This window comes from Rhea pennata, chromosome Z (assembly GCF_028389875.1).
Source record: "Rhea pennata isolate bPtePen1 chromosome Z, bPtePen1.pri, whole genome shotgun sequence".
Lineage (NCBI taxonomy): Eukaryota > Metazoa > Chordata > Aves > Rheiformes > Rheidae > Rhea > Rhea pennata.
Window position 1 is genome coordinate 22,116,756 of NC_084702.1, and position 25,242 is coordinate 22,141,997.

General features: G+C 39.5%; 1 protein-coding gene across 1 annotated transcript in view; it reads left to right on the forward strand.

Moving 5' to 3' along the window:
- ADAMTSL1 (ADAMTS like 1) overlaps window positions 1-25,242 on the forward strand; it is a 473,068-nt gene that overhangs the window by 397,597 nt on the left and 50,229 nt on the right. The window contains exons 17-20 of the mRNA XM_062599771.1: window positions 10,362-10,572; window positions 18,823-19,002; window positions 21,109-21,262; window positions 22,591-23,716. Of these exons, the coding sequence (XP_062455755.1) occupies window positions 10,362-10,572; window positions 18,823-19,002; window positions 21,109-21,262; window positions 22,591-23,716 (1,671 nt within the window). The remainder of the gene's footprint in view (window positions 1-10,361; window positions 10,573-18,822; window positions 19,003-21,108; window positions 21,263-22,590; window positions 23,717-25,242) is intronic.

Consider the following 25,242-nt stretch of genomic DNA (forward strand, 5'->3'; position numbering starts at 1 on the left):
GTCTTTGCTCCTAAGCCAATATGAAGTTAAGTCAAATGTTTTGTGGCATGATAGCTAAGGTTAATTTCTTCATGCAGCTTTATCCTATGCAGTAATTTACAGGGTCTTGTATTTGGTTTATCTTGCTGTTCATCATCATTTCTTTTAAAAAGAGAGGGAATGAAGAGTACCATCATATCTTCCAGTACTGCTATCTTTTTGTAGTATAGTTTGAGTAATGTCCAATACCTTAAGACCAATAAATCTTTACTAGTAAAAAGATAGTACCTAAAAGAAGAGTAAAATATATCCCTGACTGCAAAAAAAAAAAAAAAAAAAAAAAAAAAAGAAAGAAAAAAAAAGAACTGTACAATTCTGTGCTATATACATCAGTAAAGATTCACACATCAGATAAATGCAGGAAGCAGCTTTATTCAGTTTGGAGTGATTTACGTTCCTAGAGAAGAAGCCAGCTTGATTAATCAAGGAGTGTTGTATCTGCCAGGTAGGTCCTCCACATCTGCAGCAGCAAAGCAAGCTCTCCAATTTGTGTCCGTGAAAATTCCTGTCTTCAGTTATGTGATCTCTATTCCTATTAACTTCCTGGCCTCACTGCTAGCAGTGCTGAACATGAACGGTCTCAGTGACGAAGTTTGCAACGTGCACAGTGTGACTAAGCTGACTTACTCCAGGCAGTCACCAGCTGTTGATAGATTTTTTAGTCATTAGCAGCCATGGGAAGGACTTGAATTACTAACACAGCAGTGAACAGCAATGTGTGTAATTACTGCCTGACCAGTCTATAGATTTGTACTGGTATAATCATATTTGATGGAGTTTTTATTTTTTAATTGTTATAGTTACACTGTCACAGCTCTTGATCTGAACAAGGATGTGCTTGCATGTCAGATAAGTTTACTCCTTTTCTTGTGAGCAAGTAAGCTGTACTTAATGCCATTATTTTCTTCAAAGTCTAGGAAGCCGGTTTCTCATTATGGGAGAGAAGTGTACTTAATTGCTGTTCCTTAGTCTCTGGATTCTGTGCACAAATTATGTTGGTACAGCTATTTAGATGAAGATAAAAAGTGCTTTAGTACAAGTTTCCATATATAAATAGCAACTTCTTTGAGGCCATCATTTCAAATATAATTCTAAATTTTTGCTTTCATACCTTTTGGGTCAACTTCAGATCTTGGTAAGTATTCCCATGAATCTGAAGATTTTACCATGGTTATTTTGAATTCTTATTGCTGTAACACAAGTTTCAAATGTCTCCTTGTGTGTGAGGAGCTTCTGTACATCTTCGGATCGCTGCATGTCATTAAGAGGAAAAACAACTTCTATTCCAGAAGACTGAATTGGTTACTAAATAGATTACCAGTTATAGTTTTGTATTCTTAAGGGGGGGGAATTAGAGAAATACTGGATCTGGATCTGCCTCTGAAACGAAATTTTTGCACTGCCTTACTGTCAGTGTGTTGCAGGAAGAGACATTGAAGAAAGCTCTGGCATAAACAAGGATTTAAATTTTCCTGAGCTCAGCCACAATACCATAAATACAGACTTTATTTATTATGTATGTATTCTTATGTATTCTCCCCTTCCCCCACAAAAAAGTGGAGGAAAACTTTGTGTGCCTGATTTTGAGAAACAGCGTGTTTGTACCTCCTGCTTTGGGGAAATAGTTCAGGAACAGTTCATCCTTGTGAAAATATTATCCCTGTAATTCTGCCAGCCAGGTCAACAAGAAACTTGTGTTATCTGCTGTTTGTGTGGCAGCGCTGGTTGCAAAACTTAGACTTGCTAGAGAATTACTTAAACCCACTCACTGTTATCTGGACATTGTTTCATTGATAAATCATCTTTCTTTGCTAGTCAAACCAGGGACATCTTTCCTTCTTTTCCCAACTAATCACTTCAGCAAAGGCAGCCTTTGACTTGAGGAGAGTCTTGCTACAGAATGGAACAAAATTATGTGTTCATGAATATTGATCTTATAGGCTGTGAAGTCAGGCTCCTTGTGTATTTCTTTTTCAAGTCACATGGATTTTGAACAATCTCATTTTAAAAATGCTTCATTTTAGTTTGTATTAGAAGTAATAAATAATAAGTTTATTGCATTTCTTTCTCACCCACGGAGCTTTTTCATTCTTTCATTTGGTAAGCTTTTTGTCAATTTCTTCTTAAGAAACATCTGGGTTTTTTTGGTTTTTTTTTTTTTGGGGGGGGGGCGAATTGGTTCTTTTTTCACATTTTGCATATGGCATAAACTTAAGTCTAGGAAAAGGTATTGACTTACAAGACAGAGCCCAACATGAAGCATACCAATATGAAAACTGCCAGAGAGTGTTGGAGCACAAAGCAGCTCTGGTGTGGGCAACAGTGTTAACATTTCCCTCTGTTTCTTTCCAGAACAACCACATCAAAGTGTGTCATAGACCAATGGGCACCACTTATTTGATAAATTCGTGACTCTGGTGCTTTTGCGTTACTTCAGGGTAGGCTTGGAAAAAGGAGTGTGATCCCACTCTGCTGGAATTCCCAAAATTTGTATTTCTTCCTGTACCCCTCATTTAGCTTCTGCCAACTGCCATAGCAAAAAAGCTGCTTCAAGGGCTATGTGTGCAATTTCTGTCTTATTCCTCTACCCTTCCAATACTATTTCTTAACCAAGGAAAGTCTTTCCTCCTTTACACTAATTAATCTCTGTCCTGCAACTATTTCCTATCTTCACTGGACTTTTCAGAGAAAGGGGCCATCAATGAGCTGTTTTATTGTATTTCACAGAAAACATTGAACAATTTTCTTATGCAAAGTCACCAATTTATGCATGACTCCAAGCCACACACTGTTGGTCATCTCTCTGGCAAGTCTAATTTGATCTTGCATATCTATATTAAAGACAGCCATTGCTATCATTTTTCTCAGTGCCTCTATTATCAAACACAGCAGAAGTCCCTTGTGAGGTACATTTTGTAACCAGTTTGTTAATCTCACAAAGCAATTTTCTGCCAAAACAGTTCATTTAGCTTAAGTTGCCGTTGCGCATTCCTCTGTGGTTCATGTATTCTGTGTCTGCAGTAGTCCCTCCAAGGACCCACTGGACAACTTACCACTACTCACAGTGTTGACTCTTTTCTGACCTGTAGTAATAGTTGGTGTTTTCTGCCTTCAACTCAGCAGGCAATAGGCCTTGTTTACTGTAAGGAACTATATTTATTGCTGGAAGCATGTCAGAAGGTGACCTCTCACACCAGCAACCAAAATAATCATTTCTAAAGTTGTTGCACGCTTGATCTGTTTGCCCTCTGTTCTTTTTTAACTTCTGAGTTCCTCCTATATCTTTCTCTAGTTGGCTTTGTTATGTAAATATTGGCTCCCTGCCACGGTTAGCTATAATGGGCTGCAATGTTCATTGGTACTGATAAGTCTACAAAGTCAGTGCAGGCTGCTTTTATCAACTCCCAAAGCTCCCTCATTAAACCTTTGATCTGCCTGCACGTGTTGGCTGCGCTGGCATATCTTTTCATGGATTACTCTCAATTGCAAGGAAAGTCTTTTCTGAAGAAAAGCACATCCTTCCCCCTTCTGCACGAAGATGCCTGAAAATTTTCCTGCCTGTTGCACCTAACAGTTCTGCTCCCTTGTCAAGTAGGTAATACTGAAAATCAGACTACAAGAGTTTGTGCCTGGACTTTAGATTCCCCGGCTAGCATCGAACAACAATTGAGTGTGAGTTTGTTGTTGTTTCTGGTGCTACTAATATAATAGTACCTTACCTTTTCTATTACATTTCCTAATTTTGATTTCTTCTTAATTTTGTTTTGTTTCCAAAGATTAGTTAAATCTTAGTTTTTCTGAGTTGTGTGTATATTATGTATAATTTTGTAATGTTCTCTCTAGTACAAACCGATTCACAGGGGTAATGAAATCACTTCCTAGACTCAGATCCACATTTGAATGAACCTAGGTGAAGGTCATAGCTCTTACTCATAGCTCAGTTTCAGAGGAGTCTGATCTTACAGGGAGTAACTTAACAGTTGGGGGGAAAAAAAGTTAGTTATAGTTAAATTCTTACCTTTTATGTCCCTTTCTTTGAAAGAAGTGTGATTGTAGGGCTAGGAACAAGCCCAGGAGTCCTCATCTCAATCCTGTAACCTCACAGCAGAAAACAATGCTTCCTGTAAAAGATGAGGACTAACTCTCTCTGCAGTCCAAAGTTCAAGATCACATTCTAGATGCTATTTAAAACCTGATACTGAGGAAACTGAATCAACCCAAGACAGATCTTCTAAAAACCTCAAGAAAGCTCTTAAAACCTATGAAATAGGAAAATTTGCCACAACCACAGTTCCAGACCTATAACAGAAAAGGAAGAGAGGGAATATATGCATTCATGTTAAAGGCTTCTCAGTCTCCAGGGTCCAATGCACGAGGCACAGGTTGAGAGAAGACAAGAGGAGGCCAGCACTGATGTGTGTGACTTATGCAGTGTGTCACATGTGCATATACACAGCTGCCACCCAGCCCTTGCCTTCTGTGGAATGTCTTTACGCAGGCAGGTGTCAGATGTTAAGTAAGATGTTTCCAGACAAACCTCTCTCCAAACTGATAGATGTTTATCTTAGAAATAATAAAAGAACTTTTGTATCACTTTCATATGGTTTAACCACACAAAAATTACAATTTCATTTTTTTTAGCACTGATTTGGGAGGTCCTTGTGTAGAAGGCTATTTACTTTTCCTATACTCTGTTTGGTTTTTCTTGGCAGTATTTGAAGGGATTCTGTCAGTTTGAAAGTTGTGTATCTCTAGAAACTGTTCACTTATAACACCTAACAGCTTAGAATGCCTTTTGGATTTTTTTTTTAACCATATATACTATGCACATAGGGACAGATTCACAGCCATTGGCTCCACAGTGCTTTGGCTCAAGACTGTTCTTTTTTTTTAATTTCTGCCTACATCATTTACTTTTTCCAGGCTAACTGTGGGGGTGCGAGAGTACTTTGTTCTGGAGACTCATAGCTCCACTGAGACAGCAGCTTTAATTCTGGCAGCCTCTCCTGCTAGGAATAGTTGGTTACTATTTGGCATATTTTTTTGGTTTAGCTAGCTAGCAGAATTATTATGTGGCCTCCAGTTCCTTTAGCAATAACAGGGAAATTTCAGAAGCAGGGCAACAGTGCGTCGTCATGCCTATTGTATTTTGCAACATGCTGGTGTCTGGAGGCTGCTATCAGTCTGAGAATGCCATTGTGCTGGGCAGGATATAAAGACATAGTAAGAGATAGTACAGAGTAGTAAGAGATCATCCCAGCTGTAGGACCATTGCCTAAGCATGCCATACGGACAAAGCCCAGGAGAAAAATAAGTATTGTTAAGACTTTGCAGATACAGATTTGAGACACAAATGGGAGAAGCATATAATCCAGCCCAGCACCTATTCACAGGCTAGTCTCTGTTTTAGCAGTTCTGGTCTCAGTCACCTCTAGAGTCTATCAGAGTCCTGCCCACTTGATCCCTCAGTTCTTCACCTGAACTGCATGAACACAACAGGACACTGCTACTTTTTGTTCTGTCACAAGAGTGAAAGAAAGTTCATTTTTAATTAAAATTGTGTGTATAAAACTGTTTAAAAGTCCGTAGTCATATTAGGAAGCTTTTTTTGTCTTTTAAACAGATTGAAATTGGTTAGAAAAGTCTAGGCTATGCTCTACCTGAATATATGAGCCTTCACAAAATAGTAACTATTGAGATATGAAATTGTAAAACATAATTTAGAGTTTGCAGGCATGATTTTTCAAACTCAATCTTTTTTAGTGCAGTGGATCTTCACAATTGTTCTCTTTCATTTATTTGAGGGAGCTGCAAATATCCCTGCTCCAAAAGGTACTGAACATGACAACTTGTGCAAAATACTTCCTTCACTTACATGCTTACTACATATTTAAACACATGCATAAGTACTACTTAGTCAAGCCTAATTTACTTGATTACTATGTTCCAGAAAACTGCAATTTGTCATTGAGCTTGTAGAAAATGGAAGTTTAAAGAATAAAAAAAAATTATTGCATATTAATTGAATTCCTAATATTAATTTACTGATAGATTTCCTAAGTGGATGCTTTACCTATTCATAGAATCTGTCTTTTATTAAATCCATTTTATTAGTTTATGGTTTCAAAGTACAAGAAAGGTAGTGCTCTGAGTAATTGGGCTTTTCATAAACCTTTCTCCAATTTTAATCCACCTCTGTAGCTATATATAGAGAGAATCTAAAGCAAAACAATTGCCTTGAGCAGTCAGACCAGATTCACTACTTAGTTTGACCATCATTCTGTATAGTATGTCTCCATACACCTCCTCAATATTTTTTTAAGAAACAAAAAGTACCAGATTTCCACAGTAGTCTGCTGGAAGCAGTGGATTGTTCATTTGGAAAGTGAGAAATTTATATGATCAGTTTTGTATTTTGAATCTATAGTCATACCTAAAATATGACTCTAGACACAGTTCTGCTGTATTTTAGGACCATCCTCTTCTCACTTTACATTTCCAGATTAAACTTTTTATTTATGTTCATCTGAAATGTGCACATGTATGTGTATTCTGATTCTAACAGAATATCCCTATTCAGTATTAGTTATTAGTATTAGTTGTCATTGTTTTATATTCTTCTCTGTTAGTCATGTCTAAATATGTCTGTGTTTTTGCCCTGGTATTAACAGTTTTCCTTCAGCAAGTTCAAAAATTCAGGGTAATGTACATATGTCAGTCTCTCAAATATGAAGGCTTCCTAATTTTGGTCTCCACAAATTGCACTGATTGAAAGCTTTTAGGGGTCTGGTTTGTGGTTAAATATGTAATTGGCTCTTAGGTATTTAGGAGGTGAGACCGATGACTCATGAACTGATAGACCTAGAGCCAGGACAAGTTTAGTGTATATATTTTCCCCAGTTCTGCTTTAAGAAAGGCTGAAAGGACCTTGTTTCTCTGTCGCCACATGCTGATATAGCTTTCGCTTTTAGAAAAGAAAAAAAGAAAGGATAAAAAGAATGTTTCAGATAAAAAACAGCAATCTCTTCACTGGGCTTTGGGAAGCAATACAGTAAGTACCAAACTTGACTTTCAGCTGGGCTGTCAGCTAGCAAGAATGTAGACTTTCCTAAAGCCTATACCTTAACAACAGCAACAGTCAGCACATAAAGATGCCAGGAGGTGTTGCCCAAGCTTCCCTCACACTGATCCTGTAACTACCTAGTTCACCCTTAATTATAGAATTAGATGACCTACTCGATTTTTTTTCTTGTGGCCTGGTTGCGTACAAGTTACCATGATCCTATTCTTTTTTGAATATGGTACTCATTGAAAGAGTCAATTCCCCTCCTCCACCCCAAAAAAAAGACAGAAGAATGCACAGTTCATGACCATCTGAAATAAGATAAAAATTATGTGAGCAGCCATCTCATATCACTTTATGGTAAGGATAAATCTGACTTCTTATTATGCCATTCTGCTGTCTTACCTCATTTCTTCCATGTAAGGCCAAGCCTCATTCAATCCACAGTATTCCTTACCACCAACAAATGGAACTGGAATTTTTCAGATGACAACACCAACTCTTTTTCACCAAAGCCCCTCTCAGCAAATCCATCCTATGGCCTGGTGGAAACCATGTTAATACAGGAAGGCAATATTTTAAAAGATTATATTAAAGTACAACAACATTAAAAGAAGTTGAAAAACTAAACTGTAAATTGGTCAGAATAGGATAATATCAGTACAAAGTCATGCAGTTGATGTTAGGTATTACAAAATAATTCTAGATTCCTGTGATTCTGATCTATAAGATGACCACTGAGCTTCTCCATGTTCTTTTTTTTTTTTTTTTTTTTCCTTCTGTAGGGCTATGAAATTCTACTGCTCATATATATATATATATATATATATATATATATATATCACTTACAGTTTTGCTTACTTGCACGTCCCTCTTGAGGAACAAATTTTTCTCTACTTTGTACCTATGAAACCCTATAAAAGTTAGTGGGGACTATGAAAATCCAAGGGGAAGAGAGAATCTGACCTCATATTTCCTGAGCCCTCTAAGCAATTTCCTGTTTAGAGCAGGAATTGTGAACACACAGATGTTATGGATAGGGCAGCAGATGCAACCTGCAACAGAAGATTCCAACATTAGAAAAACAAATCCTTTCTCTTTACTGAAACACAACATTTCTTTCTGGAAGAATAAACAGACACCCTTTTCTGCAGAAGCCAACATCTCCAAAGAGTTTCTGTGATGTGATAGCTACTGAGTTGTGAAATGCCAACAGAAACATTGTACGTTTATACCAATAACAAACAATGAGTTGCTGTTACCTTCACTTGGATAAAAAACTCTGGCAACTGATATAAGTGGCTGTGTAATCCAAATAGATCCTAAAATAAGAAAATACCTTCTTTTCAGCACCTACTCAAATATCTTAGTTGAGGTTATGCCAAAAGTATGGGGTAGCCGATACCCACATTAATTCTGACTGACACTTTTATGGGAAAATCTTCTTTAAAACCTCTCTCCCAAGATCATTCCTATGGAGAACATATTCCAGATTATCTTAACTGGCTGCAAGATGTCACTCTTATTCCACAGCTAAAAGCTCCCAGCGCACTGAGTCCTAAGCGGTCTTTAGTGTATTACAGCCTGAAAAGGGACCATGGCAACTTCTACCTCAGTAGGCAGTAGATGTTCATTGTTGGAGAGGGTTAAACACATTTGTATGGTTGTTCCTAGGAGAGCATTGCCATGCTATTTAGTGATGTATTTCATGACCAAGTGAACTATATCTATGTGTGAGCTACAGTGTCTTTGTTGTTGGGAGTTTTTTTGGCTTGGTATGGTTTGGTTTGGTTTTGTGTTGTTTTGTTTTCGAACCTGGACTGCTTGTTTCCTCAGCATTATCACTTTAGGAGAAAAAAAATCTTACAACTGTTTCAATTCGATGTGAATGTTACTGAGAGAGAGAGAGAAAGGGAACAAATGCACAACATAGATTCATAAAATAAAGATATTAAAATAGTTCTGCGACTGTAGAATGGCACAACCTTGAATTATTTTTTCCATAATAGTTTTGCTAATATGATACATTTTAGATGTGCTCTTTAGTTTGTACTGACTTTTACTCTCAGACTTTCAGAATGTTTTTTCTCTGGTCTTTCTACAAATTCTGTTTCACGCTGCTTCTATATTCTGTAACTTCCCTAATTGTCTAGCCCCACCCCATCTGGAGTCTAAAGATGTCTTTCACCATAATCTGTCTCTTTAGTTTCTAACTCTTTGGTTTCTCAAGGGTAGGTTCCCTGGGCTGCCCATGTCCTGCCATGCCCTGTTTAATTTACCCCCTCAGTAATCAGTTTCAGAGCATCATGCAAAAAAAGAAGCTGTTTTTCTGAACTAGAAAAAATGACAATACCTAGCCTCGTACTTTCACTTTGGATGTAGGAGTGTCTCCATGTCAGTCTACTGTTTTGTGTAAGGTTCAGGGGAGGACATTTTCCTTATATTCTCACTGTGAGTACAGAATGTGTTTTTGTTCATGCTTCTGCCTGAAGTGCCTTCCAGGAGGGTACAAGAGTGGGACCTAGCATTTTATGCAATTTTCTCTGCGTGGCTGACAGAATTAGAAATTTTTTTCAGAATGGCCCAAACATCAGAAATCTGACTAAGATAGTGAATACTGGAGTAACTTTAGAGACAAAATTTAGGCTATGTTTCTGTTGGCCGCTGCATTTATCAAGGTTTTGCACAGCTAGTTTGGGGAAGGTTTGGCTCAATTGTAGGAGTCCACTGAGGGGTTGAAAAAGTTGAAATTTCCTCACACCCCTATTCCATCTCTTAAGGCCTTATCACTCCCTATCTATAGTGATAAAAGTCAATCAGGAACTCCACAAAAGGATCTTCTGGAAGAATTTTCTTCCCAGGGGCTTTCACTGATATATTCCTTTGATAGGCTTTGTCACTAGATTCCTCCTTCTGTTTAAAGACAGAAAAGAACCATCTAGTTAAGTCTATTCAGTCTTGCAGTACATTAGCCAGTCTCTTGCCCAGCAGAGACTTTTAAGACACAAAGTTGTTTGTACGGTATGGCAGGACTCCAAGAGACTTGAAGTTCAAGAGATTTTGATAGGAACTAATAATGTTGAGGTACAGTAAATATTCTTCTCTGTTTCATCATTTAGCTACCAGAAGGGACACGAGGATCAGAGAAGGAAACTCCCTCTCATTTACTGCTTCTACACTCCATCTATCATTGTAAAGAGAGATTGGTTAAGGTAACTTTATTCTGTGCTTAAAGTTTTCTCTCTTGACCCCCTCACAGATGGGAGATTGGGAAGTGGAGCACCTGTAGTCTTACATGTGGTGTTGGATTGCAGACAAGAGACGTCTTCTGTTCTCACTTACTATCAAGAGAAACTAATGAGACTGTGATTTTGGCAGATGAATTGTGCTATAAACCTAAGCCATCCCTTGTACAAGCTTGCAATCGCTTTGATTGTCCACCTTCCTGGTACCCTGCAGAATGGCAAGAGGTAAGAATGCATATGTAATCTCATTTTCTTACTGTTAAATGTAGATGTTACCTACATTATCAGTGCCCAGCAACAGGAGTCATTAGACACACTCAAGTTGTTTGTTAAAAAAAACAGGAATGTGTGAGCTTTTTTCTTTTTAATGAAAACTGCTTCAGAGGTAAATAATGACCAGTGCTGCTTTTAACATCAAATTAATGAAAACTCTTAATTGTTGAATATAGGTTCCAAACACAATAGTGCTTCAGTGTAATATTCTACGGCTACCAGTGGTTTGGTGTAGCAATGCCAGCATTTCTAGAAATGTGAAGCTATAAAGATGGAGGAGAGAATCTCTAGAACATATTGGGTACTCCTTATTTCTTAAGTAATAACTTAGTTTAGGGTAAGAAAAACTCATCCTCCATAGTCACAGATGAATGTTAAGCACTTCACGTGATGAATTGTAGCAAAGAATCACAGAATCAGTAAGGTTGGAAGGGACCTCTGGAGATCATCTAGTCCAATCTCCACACTCAGCAGGGTCACCTAGAGCATGTTAGACAAGGTTGCATCCAGGCAGGCTTTGAATATCTCCAGAGAAGGAGACTCCACAACCTCTCTGAAAAACCTGTGCCAGGGCTCCGTCACTCTCACAGGGAAGAAATTCCCCCTCACGGTCAGGCAGAACTTTCTGTGGTTCAATTTCTGCCCATTGCCTCTTGTCCTGTCACACGGGACAACTGAAAAGAATTTGTCCCCCTCCCCTTGACACCCTCCCTTCAGATACTTACATACATTGATAAGATCCCCCCACAGTCTTCTCTTCCCCAGGCTGAAGAGGCCCAGCTCTCACAGCCGTTCCTCATGGGCAGTTGCTCCAGCCCTCTGATCATCTTTGTAGCCCTACGCTGGACTCTCTCCAGTAGCTCCATGTCTCTCTTGTAGTGGGGAGCCCAGAACTGGACACAGTACTCAAGATGTGGCCTCCCCAGGGCTGAGTAGAGGGGCAGGATCACCTCCCCCCACCTACTGGCAACACTCTTGCTAATGCACCCCAGGATACCGTTGGTCTTCTTGGCCACAAGGGCACATTGCTGGCTCATGGTCAACTTGTCATCCACCAGCACTCCCAGGTCCTTCTCTGCAGAGCTGCTCTCCAGAAGGGCAGCCCCCAGCTTGTACTGGTGCCCAGGGTTATTCCTCCCTAGGTGCAGGACTCTGCACTTGCCCTTGTTGAACCTCAGGAGGTTCCTCTCTGCCCAGCTCTCCAGCCTGTCCAGGTCTCTCTGAATGGCAGCACAGCCCTCAGGTGTGTCAGCCACTCCTCCCAGCTTGGTAGCATCAGCAAATCTTGCTGAGGAGGCACTCTGTCCCTCATCCAGGTCATTGATGAAGAAGTTGAACAGGATGGGACCCAGTACTGATCCCAGGGGGATACCACTAGCCACAGGCCTCCAACTAGACTCTGCACCGCTGATCACAGCCCTCTGAGCTCTGCCTTTCAGCCAGTTCTCAGTCCACCTCGTTGTCCACTCATCTAACCCACCCTTCCTGAGCTTGCCTAGGAGGATGTTCTGGGAGACAGTGTCAAAAGCCCTGCTGAAGTCAAGGTACACAATGTCCACTGCTCTCCCCTCATCTACCCAGCCAGTCATTCCATCCTAGAAGGCTGTCAGGTTGCTTAAGCAGGATTTCGAATGCCCTGTTATACTTAACACTGAAAATTCCTGTCTATTTGGTGGACTTGTAGAAGGCTTTTTGTCCTTGGAAAGCAACTTGAAAATCTTTATTCACAAATTAAATAAGTTTATTTACTGTCATCTGGTTGGAAATGAAAACCCTTGTGCTACTCAGAATATTTAACAGTACTTACCTTGGATTTACTACTGCATAGGGAGAAATTACCGTGTTCTGTTGTGAAGAGTAAAGGTAAAATTTGCTATCCAGTGGAGAATCCAGGAAAGGTCCTATTTAAACCTTAACAATGCAGTTTGAGTGGAACTTCTACTTTCTGCAGCATGCAAAGATTCACTCCATCCCAAAAGAAAATCATAGGCATTTGGCACAGTGCTTGCAGATACCCAGCAGGTCTCCATTGATAACATTTTCCCGTTAGTTAAGAGTCAGGGAGATGTTGTAATGTAGTCACATAATGAAACTTAAATCTGTGAAGCTGTAATTGATGCAGAAGCTCTGGGCTTGGGCAGCTGTCCTTGTAACGAAAATTTATTCCAGCTTGATGTTCTATCAAAGCCAGATGACTAGCCTATGGCATTGGTCCCTTGATTAAAACAATTCTGTGATATTTAATGCTTTAATGTTAATTTGTCTACTAAGGTTCACATACACGTATTTATTTAGTTGAACTTCTTAATATTTCTAGTTTACATTGATGTGTTTGTAACTAATAAATAGTATTCTGCTAACACATGGCATGATAAAGTCAAGCATTTCAAAGTTAAAATATGATAGAATGAGGAGTGCCTATGCCAGGTATAAGGCCTATAATTGAGATAGCAATTTTCTATAAGTTTGTCTGACCACTGTCAGAAGAGGCATTCATAAGAATACAAGGAAAAAATGACACTGTGCTAACAATAATCATTGGCTATTGGTCACTCTAGAAAGGTACCTAAATAGTTTCTGCTAGAGCAATTTCCAGACTGATTTTTTATTGAACCAGGCATTTTCTGCAAAGTGTAAACATAGGCGTTTCTGCCTGTCTATACCAGTAGCTCAGTAATATTTTATAGCTTCTCAGCAGCCCTCAATTACAGAGACTTGTTAAATTGTATAGTAAAGCTTATAGAAGATGGCATTCAGTGAAGTGTAAAAGTTTTAATAAGAATATTAATCAAGAATTAAAATCTTTTCAGCAGGTTCAGCTTGATAACTAAGTTTATGAGTTAGAGTACAGTATTAACCTCTATCATTTGCCTATCAGATAAAATATAATTATTTACCTAAATTAGTATTCATTTTTGTTTTGTGGTAGCGTAAAGTTTCTGCCATGCTTCATCTTAGAAATTAGATTAGGGATATTTTCTCTGCTATGAAGTCTAAAATTGCCTAAAATGCACATTAACCTTTGCATGTGGTATTTATTCAGTAATTCAGTGTGGACTCACTCAGGATGGACAATAGACACAGAGACACTAGCTTTTCCCTGCATTTCAGCACTTAATGGATATAAAAGGTTTGTTACTGTAACCAAATTATTGCTTGATGAGATAAATATATAGGGATTTGTAATCTCTGGGCTAAACTTTCTTAGCAGACCTTCTCTTTGAGAGACTGCCAAACACACGAATTAGACAGCTGTGGTTATAGCTTAACAGTTCATGTTAGCTCTGTGGGGGCTCCTCAGCAGTCAGCTGGTTTTGCCTTTTGAGTGGCATGTTGTAAGTTTAACACCACAGCTGCTCGATTCACATCTCTTGTACTAGCTGCTGACAGTTTAGCTCAGTTGGTTAGAGCATGGTGCTGCTAATGCCAAGGTTGTGGGTTCAATCCCCGTACAGGCTATGCTGGGGGTTGGACTAGATGAGCTCCAGAGGTCCCTTCCAAACTCACCATTCTATGATTCTAGATGGAGACAACGTACCTGCAATGCAATTCACTGCCATAGTTCAGCAAAGGCCAGATTGTAGCTCTTCTGTTCTTACTTTTATAGGCTTTGAAGGATTATACTTCCCGTGGCCAACATAGCTCCCTACTATGTGGGCACTGATAATTTCCTGTGCTTATTTTTCACCACGAGAAATCAGCATAAATAGTGTACTTCTCTACCTCCTGTCTTCTGCCGCAGTTTAAGAGAACAGGGTGCAGTGCAATCAATCAAAATGAGTTGTCATCCACTTATTCTTAAATATTTCTGTCTTCCTTCTTTGTACCACCAACCTCTCTATTGTTATTTCCACTCAATAGGAAAGCCAGGCCTCGCAGTTCTACCTCACGTAGGTTTACCTGTGGATGATCTCCATGTGAAAAACTGCACCGTCAGGCTACTGTGTGGCTTGTCTGCACTGAGAAACAAATGTCGTGTTAGCCATCCATGAACCCCTCATCAGGATGTGAGATGGGTTCCCTTGTGTGAGGTGAATGGAGCCCTTGGAAGAAGATGCCTTCCTCACACTAAGGACTATCTTTCAAAGCTTCACCAGCAATACAATGAACAGAAGATGAAATCTGTTCTCAATAAGTCTAGATCTGAAGCCATTTCTCCATTCTCAGCCATAGAGTTCATAGTGTTTTTCAAAAACTGTCACAGTCATTTTAAACAAACAAACAAACAAACAAATTCAACTTCAATGCCTAATTTTTTTTTCCTATGGTCTTTTATGCTAGTTATGTCTGAATTAAATCTCTTTAAAAGCCCCAGTGTTCCTTGCAGATAAACACTCAATAATTACCAGTGTTGTAACATTCTGAATGATTTTTAAAATACCTCTTTACAGATTTGAGACTGTTTATTTTCAAATAGTTCTGCTTCTCAACTAAATGCATTAGGATGTTTATCTTGTTTTCAGTAGTTTGTTTCTGGGGGAAAGTGGGATATGAGCTTTCATTTTTACAAGCCCCTATAGACATCTGCTGTGCAGATCTCAAATAGAAGTCCATTAGTAAATCTTCATCATTGCTTGTTTTATTACTGAATAAATGCCATAGTCTGTAATCCCAGTATTCTTTTTATGTTGTTCAGTGCTATCCTTGATAGTTACAGGATAGTTAGATCAATGGCTCAACAAATAGTCAATGCAGGAAAACTGGTATCATTTTCAGATATTTTCCTAGCTATTTTTCTCCATAGTTTAAAAAGTGCTTTCTAAATTTGCAAGTGGCAGACCTTAGAAACCAGCTGAAAGACCTGCAGAGAAAATTGTGTAGTCCCTTTGCAAATGCTTTATCTTAGTATACAGAAAAGATACAAGAAAAGGCTTTTTTGAGAGTAAAGTCAAAACTTGTGGTGCACCAATCCCACTGCACTGAACAGAGGGGAGTGCAAAATTATAGCACTTGGCCAAGCTGAGGTGTAGGGAAACCCCTTCCTCAACTGCCCCTCCAAGCAGGAGGACTGACCAAACTGCAATATTCTTTGAAACATTAAGCTACCTCCATAGGCCAGTAGGAGTTATGCTGCAAAGCCACAACTGCTTAGCCCTTTATTTTCCATTAGTTTCTGCCTTCTTGCACAAGTTAAGAAAGAGACAGCTTTCCTGCTTCTCAAATAAAGGAAATGGTGCTGTGCCTGAATCCTGTGCAGTGTGTGCATGTACATGGATGCCCATAAGCTTGTGCTGAGGCAGAGAAAGGGTCCTCTTCCCTTCTTTGCTTTCACTAGTGGTTACCAGTTCTTTGTGTTAGTTATTTTTTGCAGAATTTTAAAGATAAAAAAAAATAAAGCAATGACTGCCATGGAAGAAGCCAAGGCCACAGTTCCACCAGTAGTTTAAGATATGCCAGACCTCTACCAAAGGAGACAATAAACTGCTGTGAGCAGCTCTTTCTTGCCCTTGAAGCAACCCTTGCCTTACATCACCAGAAGTGCTGTACTGTCACACAATGATCCTGATTAAAGCTAGCCAAAAATATAATTAGCTGTAATTTAGATTAACTTTCCAGTCTAATTCACTGTGCAGCTGCACAAATGCTTATACCAGCATATGGGAGAGGGTAGCACAAAACCAGGAATGAGTGCCTGGCAGAACTGGTACAGAGATTGTCTTCTTTGGTGCTAGCCTTAGCTTACATTTGCTTAACCTAGTTGTTAAACTAGGCACAAATAAGTAGCAATGTGTTGTGATGCAGCCCTCTAAGTCAGTAACTTGGCAAAGTCTCAGACCCCACTAAAGGGACACTGGGGGATACAGGAACCGGTACTGCTCAGATGGTATAGGAGACAGGATTATCAGAAGACACTTCATCTCGTTTGGTTGGTGGGATGAAGCCACTGCACTTACCTCCTCCCTGAGACACAAGAGCAATTGAAACATTGTTGTGTGATCTTTCTGAGCAGAAGGGAAAGTTAGCGTATATTCAGATGGAATGTGACCAGAAGGTGGTCCTCTCAGAACTACTGTTTCACAGTATCTGTAAATGCAGGTGGACATTATTTTCCTGAGTTACCTTTTCTTGGAAATAAATATGAGGGCTAGTAGCTTCTGTTAGAGAAAAAACAGTGATAACTCGAGGATAATAAAAAGGCTCCATGAGTAAAATATAGGTACCTGCAGTAGTTCTTGGGCACTAATCCAGTACTGTCCTAGAAAAGTTCCTGTGGGCAGTGAGGATTCTTGTGACTGTGTTTGGCTTTCTCTGGCATTTGGCAATAGAGTTTGGTGTTGAGTAGCTAATTATTCTTCCTGTAAAAAAGCTGTGTGCATGATTGAAGGGCAAGAGACAAGAACAATATGTTTCGTCTTACTCTTTTTTCTGCTAGTGATGCAGGGCTAGAGAGACTTACTGGGATTTGTTTGACTGCTACAGGGAACATGTTGTGTGCCTACACAGCTTAAACTGTTCTGGTGCTGGTATATAACTGCAGTCCTTAGGCAACCCTTGAAATACGACTTTTAATCATATTTCTCTTGACTATCCTCAGGAATGAATTGTCCTTGAATGAAAAGTTGATACATGTTTTCTTTTGTTGAAAACTCAAGTATTGTTTTACTTGTTTAATTTTTCTAAAAGCTTTTGAGCTTTGTAGCATTCTAAGTGGGATAAATACTGTTTTTACTTATTAGAGAGCAAACCAAATTGAACATAAATATTCTCTCTTGTCAACATTCAAGTTTGTGCCTTCTGTTCTGTCTTTCAAGGAAAACATATATCCTAAAAATCAAGCTAGCATTAAAGTTATGCAGCTCTCTCTAAGAGAGAAAGGCCTTTCATATCTATAAGATTTTAGAAATAATTCATTTTTTCACTACTTAAATATATGTTTTAACATTTCTTCATGTGGTTTTTTATTTCAGAGGCATAATTCCCCTGTTGCAAGCTATAAGCAACTCCTCTTAATTTCAGTGTAGCACAAACTCCCTTTTCCCCTTTGCTAAGAGAAGAGAAGTTGTGTTGAACTGAATGGACTGAGCAGAACGGGAGCCTGTTACCAGCCAGGAGAAAAAGCTCTTCAGAGAGCTGAGCCACCATGTTGGCAAAAAAGGGTCAGAGAAAGTGCTTAAATCTACTTGTTCAAAATTTTCTGCCTTGCATGGGTAGAAAATGGATACACTGGGTTTATTTACATGAAAGAGAGAGAGGAGCTGGATTTTCTGATATTAATCACCCAGATTTGCTTTGACTCAAATAAACGTTCCTCCTTACCTTTTGGAAAGAGCACACACTTCTGTCATGATAGCCATAAATATAAAAGGGCTGCATAGTTACTTAATGTTTTATTATATTAACCTTGTTAATCATTTGTTGAGACTAACAGCAGATCACAACTGATACACAGATTTCACCTGAATTAAATATGAGAAAAATGTCATAATGCAAGAGGTCTTCAAAGCTATGAATGCAGGGCTGGACAGTTAAGCTTTGAGCTGCATTAACAGTAGGCTCTCTGTAGGTCAGGGATGAGAAGTAAGAAAATTACAAAAAGAAGAAAAGGCAAAACAATAAACCGAGGAAATTTTTATTTAACACACACTGTTTTCTTATTTGAGGGAATTTTTTTTGGGGGGGGGGGGGGAGTGTAAAACAATGCCCTCTTTAATAAGTTAAATTTGAATATTTGGTTCAAGTTCAATATTTGGTCCATAGCTACTGTTACTTAACATATATAATAAAATCCTGGAAGTGAAGGCCTTGAATCATCTATTGCTGGAGAAGACTCTTCCACACCCTTTAAAACTTCCAGTAGCACAAGTAGAACTTCAAGCAGAAACGTAGATGTTATATCCTCCATGTCATGTATAAGTTGCTCATTTTCCAGCTGCTGGTTATACGAAAGGACAGCTCTTCCACTTCCATTTTGCAATTCTGTCATATTGTTTCCATGTCCTTTGTACAAATGTCTGAAAGCAAAATGTTTCAGAAATGCTGAACCAGTTCTCTAAATATTAGCAAAATAAGCTGCTTTCACTTTCCAAAATATCTTTGACATTTTAAAAAGAAGTTCTGCTTTGACATGTCTGAAATTTTTGGTTGTGTTTTCTATTTGGCTAAAACTACATGTTAATTTCTACCCAAATTCATAAGTAATTTTTGTTGCAAGTTGCCATGGTGCATGGGTAATGAAGAGTGACTGATTCCAATCTCCCCCAGTGTTCACAGACATGTGGAAGTGGTATCCAGAAACGAGGTATGCTTTGCAAGCAGCGTCTGGCAGACGGAAGCTTTTTAGAGCTTCCAGAGACCTTCTGCTCTGCTCCAAGGCCAGTTTCCCAGCAAGCCTGCAAAACTGAGGATTGTCCCAATGAATGGCTTCTGTCTGACTGGACACAGGTATGTTGCTTGTATGAATGAGGTGTCCAGTGCTGGATGTCTATCAGCTTATATAATGGCACTGTTTTGTTCTGGTTTTGGAGGTGAAGTTCTTAGTCACTTGGGATAAAGGATCCAAACATGTTTAGACTCCACAAATACCCAGTTTTGTCCTGTAACCTGTTCTTATCATCCTGGTAGGGGATGTGATCACTAGCTTGTTGTCCTCTCTCTGGAGATTCCTCCACAGATGTGGTTTAGCCATGCAGCCAAACCATCAGACCTTTCTTCTGGGCTAAACAGAACCCTTGCACAGAACAATATATCCTTGACTCTGTTCACGCACAGCCTTTGCTCTTTGCTCTTTGCTTGGATGTTCATCCAAGGCATCCACAAAGAGTAATTTTTACTTCCCCAGGCTAAATGCTTTTTCTTTCCAAAGCCTGGCATTGAGGATGCAGTTCTGATGTCAATAGTCTTTTCCTCCTGAGACCTCTCCAGCCTTTCCCTATGATGCAGAGACATGAAGGGAGGAGTAACTCCAGTCTGCCATAGGCATATCATCATGGGTACACACACTAGGCCTCCAAGGTAGCATAGTCTCTTTCATTCTCTCATTCTAGAACACCACTTTTGCTATGTTGTCTAGGTGTTTCCTTCCTCCAGTTTAGGGATGGTAAAACTGACCTACTCCACTGAAGTCATGTGCACTTCCCCAAGTTTCCTTTCCAGTCCAAGGTGGCCTGAGAAAAATGTCCATTATATTTATGGAAGCATAACTAAAAATAAAATGTAGTCTTTTAATACCAGTAAGCATAAAAGCTGTTCCCCTAATTGCTTTGTCTGCCACTCTTCTTCTGTTTCTTCATATGAGGAAGTGACTACTGCCTTAACTGTGAAGGAAACACCAGACACCTCAGGTAGCTGTTCGACCTTAATCCTTCGTATGCTGATCTATCTTGAAATTTTAGTCAAATGAATGGGTGTTTTTGTGAAGTCTGCTGCCAGGGCATACATCTATTCTGGCAGAGAGGATGGTAATTATATTTCCAATAGAGTTGCCCTCCTTCACAAGAAGAGAAATTTAACATTTTTACTGCATAATTCATGTTAATATTTGTGCAATTCATATTTTTACATACTAACACTTTTTAAAATCAAATATAACTTCATACTATCCTTCTTCTCCATTTCATTTGAAGACTGTCTTTTTTTTGCTCTACTCACCCTTGTCTCCTCCCTCTCACTCTGTCTCCAGTTTCCGTTCTGGTATGTTTGTGTTACACCTATGTATACAAACACGTATGTATAACTTTGTGGACCTGAGCTCTACTGCAATGAGTGCATTGGTCTGTGCTGCCAACCTTCCAGGGCTAACGCAACTTTCCATCACCTTTACATGTTGCTGTCTGGGTCCCAGTGCCCCTGGGAATAACACTGCCCATATTCTCACTTACTGTGATGCTATGTACATAAATATAAAATAAACTAAGCATGCTAAATTCCCTCAAACAATGCAGACATGCCCTGAGTGCTTACAGTCGAGGATTAGATGGGCTATACTCTTTTGTGTAGAACGTGTTTGGTACCCACCAAGCTGAAATAACTTCTTGGTATCTGATGCACATATATTATTTGTAATAGAATGACGACATTGAAGCTCACAGATTAAGTTTGGCCTAATCTAAATGATTTTAGCATAAAAGTATTTTATCTGTGAGGTGAAACTCAGTGTGTTCTGTTCTTGGCTGTGAACAGGAATTTTTCCACCCAGCAAACACAGACATATAGAAACAACGCACAAAGACAAGCTTTGTACTGTAGCAGAGTGCTGTTAAAACAAGAGACACCACCCTAGAGAATAAACTGTAAAGAGACTACAGAAAGAACCATGCCCTCAAAAGTTAGAAAATACTTGATATTTCATCTCCTCACTGTGGCCCCATTGTGATTATCTGTAACTGAATGGTCAGGCACTGTTCTGCTTTCTTCCACTGTAATGTTTTGGAATAGGTTACAGATCTGTACCGTGGTATGAGTATGCTTTAGGGGGACAGCAGGGGAAGGATCAGAGCACTCTTTTCTTTTAATATACCTTGTTCCTAATGGTTCTTATTCTCTTCCAAGTGTTCAGTGAGTTGTGGAGAGGGTACCCAGACTCGAAATGCCATTTGCAGAAAGATGCTGAAAACTGGTGGTTCAGTCATCATCAATTCCTCCCTGTGCCCGCCTTTGCCGTTCTCATCCTTGGTCAGACCCTGTGCCCTATCCACTTGTGCAAGTAAGTGGGCAAGATGCTTGAGAGTGTTTGGAAAAAGGGGGCTTGAATATCCATCACTAAGAAATTCATGCTATCACATGCTCCATAGTCATCTTTTCCCCAATGTTGTTCATTATTGCAGAGTATTTGCTGTTACGGAATAAGAATTTCTGTCTACGAACACATATACTCTGTTCAGCAGCAAGACAACTAGTGAATAAAGCTATATATTTTACTGTTGGAACTGAGTCTGAGCCAATATGCTGGAAGGGAGCTGCTCATTTCTGGAAGAAGTGGCTCAAAATTCTGACTCAAATCTAATATCTAAATTTCACAGCTGGAATACAGAGACTCAGAGATACAGCTCAGCATCTTGATGGCAGATACAAGTTAACACTAGGCAAAACAGCCACAAATAATATGGTTGGTATGGGATTTTTGTTCAATATAATTTAAAACCCTATTAATTCATTATATCAAACAGAACCCTGTATGACTTGGGGTTGCCAAGGAACTGTGCAACATACATTAGACATATTTTATGTTGATGTTTTATATATTTTATACTGCCTTTCACAAGAGCAGTAATCTCCCTATATGCCCTTCCCTGGATTGCAGTAATCCAGGTGGACATGTAAAAATTTGAAAGTGGACTTGACTTCAACTTAAAGCAGAATATGAACCCTAAAACCTGCTAAATGTTGGGTATATCAGGGAGGACAGGAGATCTGACAGTCAGAGCCAAAGCTAGAATCAAGTGTTCATGGTATATACTAATAGTACCCATACTGTTTTGCTCACTGCTTCATAAGGAAGAGCTCTGTCATAGAGAGCTGGAAATTGGTATGACACCCTGAATTAATGTAGCTTAACAGTATCTGTTTTGTGTTTTTAAGCTTATTCCTGACAGTTTTGTTCTGTTCAGTGTTACCCCCTGAGGTAATAGCACTTTCTCTTCTCCTTACTGCTGTGCACTGCAATATTGTGCTTCCTTTCAAGGTTTGGATGATAAACATTTAAAAGTATCAGGTTCTTTCCCTTTGTCATATTAAGTAAAAGTCTTCATTCAAATACTTTAACAACAAGAGCTGCATTTCCTCTGGAGTTTTTTCCTTCTGTGAAGTTCTGTTCCTGGCACTTTGGCTTCTGCCTGTACCCTGGGCAAGACATTGGCATTCCTAAAATATGTCCTTTTATTGCTCTTGTCTTGATTGCTGCAACTTAATGTTGAGCAACTGGCCACCAGTTTCTCCCATTGTCCATTAATGGGTCAAATGCTGCCCGTGCCAATGTAAACTGCTTGTTTTATTTATTAGTGTCACATACTAATAGTATTAATGATATTTCAGGGCACAACAGGCCAGCTCATAAGCAAAGCCCCCATATCATGGCTGTAAAGAAAGTTTACATCCAGACGAGAAAGCAGAAGAAGCTACACTTTGTTGTGGGTGGGTATGCCTACCTGTTGCCTAAAACCTCCGTTATTCTCCGATGCCCTGCAAGGAGGTTCCGGAAATCAATGATTACTTGGGAGAAGGATGACAAAAGACTAATCAGCTCAGCGCACATCACCATTGCACCCTATGGTTATATGAAAATTCATCGTCTGAAGCCTTCAGATACTGGGACATACACCTGCACAGCAGGGCAAGCCCGAGAGTATTTTGTAATTAAACTAATTGGAAGCAACAAGAAGCTCATTGCTGGGCAATCAGCTGGCATTAAGGAGGAAGAAGCTATGAAAAAGGCCAATCTAAATGAAGCCTTACGATCTCAGGAGAAACATCTCAATGGGATTATCTTCAATGGGAGCAAGGCTGAAAAACGAGGACATCTTGCTGACCTCAGCAGCTGGTATGATGACATTGTCTCAAGGCTGCTACAGCACAGGGGCTGGCCTGGTGAAAATCGGGAGTCCTGGGAAGGCCAGGAATCTACAGAGAAAAATGCATCCTCAGAAGAGGACCGGAGTCACGAGTATAGCCTCCCATTCACTATGGTCACTGAGCAGAAACGCTTGGATGATATCATAAGGAATTTGTCTCAGCAGCCTGAGGAGCTTAAAGATGTCTACACTGAGCAGCTTGTTGTACAGCTGGCTCGTGAAGTTTTCAAGAGCCAGTTGGAGTATCAGGAATCAGTCAAAGCACCAAGGCAAAGACTCGATTCTACCTCAGTGGAGTACCCTTTCCGCAAGCACGTTTCTGGCTTTGCCAGCTCGCTGAGGACTTCATCTGCTGAAGCACTTCTTCCCACCTCTGTGGGCTCACGCAGACCTGCTCGAAAGCCTGCCATCCTCCGAAAAATTTCAGCAGCACAACAGCTCTCTGCTTCAGAGGTTGTCACCCACCTAGGACAAACAGTGGTCCTAGCCAGTGGCACATTGAGTGTACTGCTCCACTGCGAAGCAGTGGGAAACCCTAAGCCCACCATCAGCTGGACAAAGAATGGAGAGGAGGTGAAATACAATGATAGGTAAAAGACATTTTTTAACTTGTAAGAAAGTATTTAACATTGTGATTCTTCAGTTTCCATTTCTAATACCTGTCAGTGCTGCAGGCAAAATCATATTTTGCAGAAGTGTGGTTTCATGGCAGAAAAAAGGGCAAATGGATGTAAAGTGGTAAACAGAGCACTCTGCTGCAAAACATGGATGGTAGGTCAGTCTGATGTAGCAAAAAGGAAATTTACCTTTATTTCAATATATATGTAAAGAAGAAGTTTAAAGCACTAAACTAGATAAGTGATTAATTTAGTTAGTAGAGCATTCTGTGTTTGGGGACTTGGGAGTTTTGGTGTATTTTCCTGTCTGAAGGTGGAGGCTTCTAGTAGGAAGACAGATTTTTGAAATACTAAGATTGATTAAATCATCATTTTCAGATTTCAGAGTTAATCCGTTAAATGAATAGGGCTGTTCTGTGACTCCCTCAGGTATTGTTTTGGACCATTTCCAGGTTCAGGAGGATCTTCATAAAGGAAAATACACTCAACACGTTTTCATGATTGATCGCAGTAGTTAAAGATACTTGAAAACAGATCTGGAATTTAGTTTTCTGTCAAGGAGTTTGCAGCATAGTTCCCCAGGGAAGGGTTCCTTCTCCTCTGGGTATTTGAGTTACATTTTTAACTGTGCCTCAGTCAGTTTTCTCCAACATAATTAAGACGTAGAACATGAAGAAACAGAGCCTGCGTGCCTTCAACCCATATATCCACATGTAAAACTGCCCTGGAATAAAACTCAGCTTGCATTACGATCACCAGTCCCTGTTTGTGTTCTGACAGCAGTTGGAAACACAAGCAACAGTAGAGAAGAAATTCTTTTTGTATTTGTGCGTGGTTCCAGATAATCTGGCATTTCAACTAGCCTGAATCCATGCAGAAGACCATAACTTGAGCTGACTACTGTTGTTTGAAAATAAATGCTGGTCATGTTAATCGTTAAATACCATGGAGCCCTATTTCATGGATATTTGCAACTATCTCTGTCAGCTGAACATGCTGACTTCAAAGCGTTAGTTTTCTGCTGTGAGTTCATGCATCCTCCTTTGCACAGAACTCCCACGGTTGCACTGTCTGCCCCTGGGTATAGCCTGAGAAATTGTGCCACAAAATGCTCTTATTAATGTACTGCAAAAATAGTACCATTTTTCCCAGGGGTAGCCTTTACCTCAGCATCTTTCAGTTCAACCATTTCTCTTATGTATGCTGCACATGTAGTGGTATTACCACTTTATCAGTACCAACTGGTAGCAATGCTGTTCATGCTGTTGATAGCCTCCCTAAAGTTTGGAAGGGACCAACAACTTTTTTTAAAAAATACGTTTTAACTTCATAAGACCATAAGTGACAAAATGAGTAGGAGAAATATATTAAACATTATTCAGCACACATTTGGAAGCTTTCTTTAAAAGTACTACAGAAATGTCACAAATATCTCATCAGGCAGAGAATGCTGCCTCTTGACTTCTGTCACTTCCTAAATCAGAAAAAATACACATACT